The sequence below is a fragment of the Gossypium raimondii genome, chromosome 5 (genome assembly GCF_025698545.1).
Source record: "Gossypium raimondii isolate GPD5lz chromosome 5, ASM2569854v1, whole genome shotgun sequence".
NCBI lineage: Eukaryota > Viridiplantae > Streptophyta > Magnoliopsida > Malvales > Malvaceae > Gossypium > Gossypium raimondii.
In genome coordinates this window covers 10732774-10740849 of record NC_068569.1, presented here as the reverse complement: position 1 = coordinate 10740849, position 8076 = coordinate 10732774, and the positions used below count along the sequence as shown (strand labels likewise).

Sequence of the window (8076 nt, the reverse complement as noted above, 5' to 3'; positions counted from 1 at the left end):
CATGTGGCATCCAAAAAAGAGAGATGGTAAGCATTAATAAGTTAGAATTATATATATATAGACATTATTGAATCGTATTCAAACTATAAAAGCACCAAACAAAATTGAAGATTATTTTATTTATTATCGAGATAATATGATATTATATATATTTTAATTATGTTGTATGTTATTTATACTGTGTGAAGCAAATACTCTTAAAATTATTTTTTATTTGTTCGTTATTAATCTGCACATATGAAAATACTTTATGAATTTGTTTTGAAGAGAAAGTTAACTTCCAATAATTATTTTTAAATTATTTTAATATAATTGAAACCATGAGAGATTAGAAATTAGTAATATTAAAATTGGGTTTAATAGAAATAGAATGGAATTAAATTGGAAGGACAAGTTGAGGGTGTTGTATACTTTCCTTTTAAAACTTCAATTTGATTGGAAGATGATGAGGACGACAACTCAATCATCTTATCCATTGTAATGTTCAAATATTTGCTTTGCTTCGTACGGCCATCACAATTCACCATTTCTCTTTATTTTCTTTCCCTTTTTCTGGCTACGTGAATTTAGCATTTTAGGTATCTTTTAATGGTACCCTACGTTAAACGATTTGAAAGATAGGGAAAGCTTCATTGTCTCTTGTCTACACGGGACCCTAATCAAATTATTTGATCCCACCCATCCCATTTTCTTTTCTTACAAACATATTAATGATTTCCACGTCATATATAAATCTTTATTTACATCCATAACCATGATTAAAGATGTATCTTTATGATTTAGTACTAACATTATATTAGCATTCAGACATTGTACATTAATTTATTTTGACAAGAATGAATATTTTACAGTAAAGTTATACTTTGATATACTCTATTGACTTAAAATTTAATGTAGTAGTCAAGACTCCCTTGAAGATTGGATTGCCACAAATTGCACAGGAACCTTCACGAGACCTATATCCAGATATGTAATATTGTAAAAGGAGGTCCTACATGTATTTGCGGGGAAATTTTCATGGTAGAGAAAAAGGGTTTTTGTTTGTGGAAAAAGCTATTAGATTTGCATTCCTCCGATTGACTTATCTTTCTGTATTTATGGCCTTTTATGTCTATGTATGCACTGGCATGAATGCATGTTCACTTATCTGCTGCTAAGGCTTCCTTTTGAGGTTGCCAATTGGAGGAATAACGTAGAACAGCTTCTAACCAGAAACTTCCTTTTATTGCTTGCCCTTATCTCTTATTGCTCAATTATTGTCTCCCCAGCTTTAGATATTCATGCCAACATGCGATTTGACTTTCATCTTTGATGCACAATAAAAGTAGTGATCAGTGTTTGTCGTGGCAATTAATTACTAGGCTTGTTTGATGGTATGAATATTATTATACTGTGCTAATTAATAAAATGTTAGCTGGACTAAATTATTGGGATGGTAATCAGAAATGAGAACCGGTCATTTTGTTTCGCTTTCATTTCTTAAAACGTTGATTAATTGCTTCACTTTTGCCAACAATATTAAATTTCATCAGTTTTCTTTTTAAATAATATAACCAAACAAAACCTAAATTGTATACAAATTGAAAGCACACTGTAAAACGGATAAAAACATCTCTAATTCATATTTAAAAAAAAAAAAAACACAGAAACGGAAATCCATTCGAAAATGTTGGGACTTGGGACCAAATATCGACGGTTCGGCCCTCTGAGAAGTGAGTTATAAATTAAAAGGCAGTAGGGTAATAGAACCGCTTAGTGTTGGGCTTAGTAGGATAATCAAATAGCCCATTTGTTGTTAGGATTATTTGAAGAATGCTTTATTGGTGGGTTCATAAATTTTCATTTATTGGGCTTCTAGACCCACCTCAACCGTTATAACTTATAAGCATGATTTATTTGGATCGCATTTGAAGTTGATGATTTTTACATTACAAAAGGAAAACAATGATAAATAGAAAAAAAAAAGCTCGAAAGTACAACGTCTTACAGCAAGCAGGAGGGTAAGAGGCGGTGGCCATTATTCCACGTGTCAGTTGATTACTGGCCTATTTATCACTCTACGGGTAAGTTTATGAGGGAAGGGCATTTTTTTTCTAATATTCTTCTTCTTCTTCTTCCGCCCAAATAATCCCTGGAATAAAAAACCCTAACACTTTAAAACCCTAAACCATTAATTCTTAACAGAGAGACAGAAGTCGATTACTAATTCTTGTTTGTTTGTATTGATATTTACTAATTGTTTATAATCTCTCCGATAACAGCACCGAAAATGAGTCGATACGATAGCCGTTCCGGCGATCCCACCTCTTACCGCGATCGTAGAAGGTAACTACTAAAAAAATTTGCATTACCCAATTAATTTTATTTTATTTCTCAAATTCTTTATATGTTTATTGGTTTATCATTCTGGGTTTTGTTGTATTTTTTTCCCCTTTAATTTCAGTACTCATTAACTTTAACACAATGGACACTTGGCCTTTGGCAACATCTCTTATCAAGTTTGTAGTACCATGGAGTTTCGGTTCTCCCGTCTAATTTTAGTACTTGGATTTTTTTTTGTTCGTTTAACTTATATTTTGGTACAGTGACTCAGGGTTTGGTGGGGCTTCAGCTTATGACGGTTCGGTGCGGTCCTCATCAAGCAGAAGGGATTATGATGGTGCTGAACCGCCTAGGAAGTTGGATTTGGATGGGTTGACCCCTTTTGAGAAGAATTTTTATATTGAGTCACCATTAGTGGCGGCAATGTCTGATGCGGAGGTTGAGGATTATCGGCGGCGAAGGGAAATTACGGTTGAAGGTCGTGATGTTCCAAAGCCTGTGAATAGTTTTCGTGACATTGGGTTTCCAGGTAATTTTGTTGGTTATTTTAATAATTCAGCTTATTTTGTCATTTAAGTATCCATTTTTCCTTTTCTTTTTGTTCTTTTTTGGTTCTTTTTTTGTTTGAAGAAACAGAAGCTTTAGGGCAAGTTGTTTTATGACTTTTTGTTCTAAGGGTGTGATCTTTACTTCTTTTCGAGTATATTAGATGGCAGGGCTTTTTATCTAGTCATTGCTCTGGATTCCGATGTTCACTTGATGGATAGTTGATGATTTTTCACATTGTTGCAATTAGAAGAATTTTGAATAATTTTCTCAAAAAACAATTGAGCCTTTGTTCCAGACATAAATGTATAATATATTTGATGATTTTTCTGCTGTTATATCACGATCTTTTGATCAGTAAAGAGTGTGTTCATATATTAGCGTAGTGAAAAAAAAAGAATTTCATTTTGATGTTAAGTAATTGTTACGTGTGAAGTGTTCGGGGGTATTTTATAGCTATATAAAATTTTTCTTCAGTATTTTAAAATTATTTTGTTTAGAAGTATTTTAGGTATCTAATATCTTCATTGATTTTTCTGCTTTGTTAATTGGTGTTCTTTTTTTTATTCCAGACTATGTACTGCAAGAAATCACAAAAGCTGGATTTGTTGAACCAACAGCCATACAAGCTCAAGGCTGGCCGATGGCTTTGAAGGGCCGTGATCTCATTGGTATTGCTGAAACAGGGTCAGGGAAGACTCTTGCCTATTTATTGCCCGCAATTGTCCATGTCAATGCGCAGCCAATTTTAGGTAAAAATTCAATTCCTAATCATGATTTATTACTCTGCATGTTTCTAATAATTGCAATGGAATAACTCTTAGTCTTTTTGTATATATTTTCAGCTCCTGGAGATGGTCCTATTGTACTAGTCTTAGCCCCGACACGCGAGCTTGCAGTTCAAATACAACAAGAGGCTGCTAAGTTTGGTGCATCATCAAGGATCAAGAATACATGCATATACGGAGGGGTTCCAAAGGGACCTCAAGTCCGTGATCTCCAGAAAGGTATGTGGTAATATTCCGTGGTTGTATTTTCTTGTTCCTGACTTGCTTGTATTCTCTTATACATGAATTTTCAGTTCAAGATGCTTTCCAGACTATTATTTGTAGTTCAAACAATCAGTTATTGTTTTGTAATTGCTTATAATTGTTTCTAATGAAAGGGTTAATATTGTTTGTTGGATTAGGTGTTGAGATTGTTATTGCTACACCAGGGAGGTTGATAGATATGTTGGAGTCAAATCACACAAATTTGCGAAGAGTTACATATTTAGTGTTGGATGAGGCAGATCGGATGTTGGATATGGGGTTTGAACCTCAGATAAGGAAAATCGTTTCTCAGGTATATTTTCTCACCATTCTCTTTCATTTTGTTGTCTTTATCTTCCTATGCCCTTGACTATTACAGTTTCTTAACTCATTTAGTTCACCGTGGACATAATAGTTTACTTTTCTGGACTCTCTTATGTATTCTTCTTTATTAACCTTTCTATGCTACTCAAATATTGCAAATCATAACAATGATATTAAGATTTTTGCTAGTTTTAATCCAAGAGATAAGTCAGACTTTAACTTTTAGGATAATATGAGTGTTAATTTCAAAAATCTAAGCTAATGCTTTCAGTGTTTATGAAAGATTTAAATTTTTTGCCTTGGTCAATACAGTGCATCCTTGCATCCGCTAGAAGAAAAATATGAGTGTTAATTTCAGGAAATGGTGTTAGTCTCTGACTTCACCCTGGATTTAGCTAAGAATATGTGCTTGTGTAGCACCTATAATTTTTGTATGAGTGAAACAAATTGTCAGTCTCACTCAATACATTAACCTCCCTTACTAAGTGTTACTCATGTGTTATGTATTTTCTTTTTGGCAGATCCGCCCTGACCGTCAAACTTTGTATTGGAGCGCGACTTGGCCGAAGGAGGTTGAACAGTTGGCAAGGCAGTTTCTTTACAACCCATACAAAGTAAGATGCTTCATAATTTTTGTATTATTTACTAATTGGCTTCTCCTGTGAGATGTTCTCTCTGTCTGTGTCTGTTTTGAAAATTGACTTCTATTTAATGCAGATTTGATTTCCACATATTATCTCATTCACTTTATCTATGTTAGTTTATAACTCGAGAATTTCAGGTCTTTCATAATTTAATTAATGGTTCTAGACGTGGTAATATGATACATGGTATAAGTACTTTTAGGGGTCTTTGCTATTCTCTGTTGTCTCTTATGCTCTGTTATTAACTTATTTATTGTTTCCTTGGTCTTTTTGCAGGTGGTAATTGGATCTGCAGATTTAAAGGCTAACCATGCAATTCGCCAACATGTTAACATTGTTTCAGAGAGTCAGAAATATAACAAGTAGAAAACAGTTTACTTTGTTCTTTTGGTTTTTAGTTGTTTTACCATTTAACATATAGTATTGGGATTTATGCTTTTATATATCTGTCTTGATGTCCCAGATTGGTGAAGCTGCTCGAGGATATCATGGATGGCAGCAGAATTTTGATTTTCATGGATACCAAGAAGGGTTGTGACCAAATTACTAGGCAACTTCGCATGGATGGTTGGCCTACTCTGTCAATTCATGGAGATAAAAGTCAAGCAGAAAGGGATTGGGTCCTTTCAGAGTTTAAAGCTGGCAAGAGCCCTATAATGACTGCAACAGATGTTGCAGCTCGTGGTTTAGGTATGCATATTCCTTTGTTCTCTATTCTGTGCCTTTGTTGTTCTTTCTGACTAGTACACTGCCTTTTTACTTGTAATGGAATAGGATTTGTGCCTAATGTGTCTTCTTTGTGAGATTTGTCCAGGTTATTGTTATCATCATTTTCTCTTCAGTTTTCACACACATTTTTTGGTTATATAACCAATTTACCAGAAACTGCTTTCTGTTGGTGTTCCTTATTCCTGTCTTCTTCTGTGTCTTCTATTTGTAACTTCACATTGTTAGACATTTTACTGCTGTTACCTTTTAGAACATTTTCTCTAAAGATGTCTAACATGGCAGGCCTATTTGAATTTGCTTTTTCTTATGTTATTTATATTTTATTGAATAGCCATCCATGTTCATTACTGTTATTTTTTTGGTTAAACATTCAGGTAGCTTACCGTTGATGCATGTACAGTATGCATATGCTCTATCCTGGTTTTGTTTGCTTAGTATTTTTTCTTCACATATATATCTTTCACGATCCAGGGCTAGTCTCCTTAACTAATTAATGATCATGGTGATGACTCGCTGATTTCTTAGGCTCCTACCTATGTTGGTGTCCGACCTTAAGATTTTAGCATGCCACTCCTGATTGCAATTTTTCTGGCTATTAAAAGTGGTTTTGGTTCCTTCTGCGATATAGAATGTGGCATCGTAGTTTGTAGAAATTAGCTTATCTTTAGGATGGAAAGAATCATTTATATGTTTAGAATGCCAAATGGGGTGTTCGTTTTGACTTTCAACACCTTTTGGAAAGGGAGTTGTCAATTCTACTGGCCTCAGCATCTGGATTACTTATTAGGTTTGGTTGTTGGCAGATGTGAAAGATGTGAAGTATGTAATCAATTATGACTTCCCGGGATCTCTCGAGGATTATGTCCATCGCATTGGTCGAACAGGGAGGGCTGGGGCAAAAGGAACAGCCTATACTTTCTTCACAGCTGCAAATGCAAGATTTGCCAAAGAACTTATTGCCATACTTGAGGAAGCTGGCCAGAAGGTCAGTCCTGAATTGGCAGCAATGGGACGCGGTGCACCTCCTCCCCCATCAGGTTAGTTTACTGTAGTTCTTTGTACAATGCAGATACATTGACACAATATGGCAAACATCAAAACTCAGTGGATTTCAATGAAGCTCGAGTTTGTTTTGATAGCTTTTGCACATCTCAATACTTGATTCATGAAGGGGCCATTAGAAAATGATAGGGCATGCCCATCCCGAGTGCTACGTTGTCATCTCAATATTTGATGAATCAGGTCATGGTGGTTTTCGAGACCGAGGTAAGGGATACAGTGGCGGTCGCCCATGGAGCTGATTAACGGAAAGATCCCTGTTCCCCAGAAGAGGAAAATTAGAAATACTATGAGGGTACAGTGTAGTGTAGGCATACTTTGTTTAGCTGTCACTACCCGCAGGAAGGGCAAGTAGATGGGGAACTTGTAAATTGACAGTGTATGTACTCTCAGATTAGAAGTCCGATTCCCCCTTAAGCTATGAGAACTCAACTCGTGAATGAAAAAACAAAACAAAAATGAGTTGCATTTTTCCACTTCATTCCAAAGCTGATCATGTTGGGGGGGGGGGTTTAAATTGTTATATTCGATGCATATTTGAGAATACGACTATAAAGAAAAAACACTTACCTTTTCGCGGATATTTATATTTGGTATTTGTTTTGAGTTAGGCAATTTTGCCTGCAAATAATATTGGTGTAATATATACTAAAGAGGGATTCATTCATATTGCTGTAAAACAATCTTAATACAAAAATAATTAGTACAAAATTATACTAAGTGGATCTCTCCTATTATGTAATTATTCTTGTATTATATAAAATTCGATGTATTCCTAGGAAAAAATAAATAAGAGAAAGCTAGGTAAAGGGAGGGAAGGGGGTTCCTTTCCTTTGTTTGCTTTAAGTTATTTTTATTAAGAGAGCCAAAGTAAGGGAATTGAGAAAGCCTCTCTTTTCATATATTTTTCTCCATTTTTTAGTTCCCCAAATTGGGAGAAAAATTAAAGTAAAGGAAATGTAAAAATTAACAATATTTAAAATACTATTTTGTCCTTCAAGTATTTTACAATTAATTCTTTATTTTTAAATTTATTTTCAACACAATAATATTAACTCTTCATTGTTTTAAGTTATTAAATATTTAAACTTGAAGGAAAATGGATGAATCTCAAAATTATAGTAATTTTATACATGAATTTTGAATTTTGCAATTTTATATACGATATCTTGATTTCATCAAATTCTTATAAATTATTAACTCAACTACTTGAAATAACATCATTTTATATTTATATATTCCATACAAATAATTAGATTTGTCTAATACAAAAATTAATTGATGTTTTTATTTCATTAAATGTGTATGATTGAATCAAAATTAAAGTTTCATTTATATATTTGAACCACAATCAAAGTTTCATGTGTATAATTACACCAAATTAAAGTTCATGTATCATATACACATTGAATCAAAGTTTA

At 33.8% G+C, this 8076-nt stretch overlaps 1 protein-coding gene across 4 annotated transcripts; it reads left to right on the top strand.

The window, feature by feature from the left end:
* Nucleotides 1–1916: 1916 nt before the first annotated feature.
* LOC105769741 (DEAD-box ATP-dependent RNA helicase 20) lies at nt 1917–7242 on the top strand. Of its 4 annotated transcripts, none has more exons than XM_012590579.2 (11): nt 1917–2063; nt 2262–2325; nt 2586–2851; nt 3441–3620; nt 3714–3875; nt 4058–4212; nt 4745–4837; nt 5144–5229; nt 5331–5557; nt 6400–6633; nt 6839–7242. In XM_012590579.2, exons 2-11 carry the CDS (start codon nt 2270–2272, stop codon nt 6895–6897), a joined length of 1518 nt encoding a protein of 505 aa, XP_012446033.1. In that variant the 5' UTR covers nt 1917–2063; nt 2262–2269; the 3' UTR covers nt 6898–7242. The 4 variants fall into 4 exon arrangements, with proteins under 4 accessions (XP_012446033.1, XP_052487362.1, XP_052487361.1 ...); XM_052631401.1 differs by lacking the exon at nt 1917–2063 and adding an exon at nt 2444–2498 and having other exon boundaries at nt 2103–2325; XM_052631402.1 differs by lacking the exon at nt 1917–2063 and having other exon boundaries at nt 2102–2325; nt 6768–7242.
* The last annotated feature ends 834 nt before the right edge of the window (nt 7243–8076 follow it).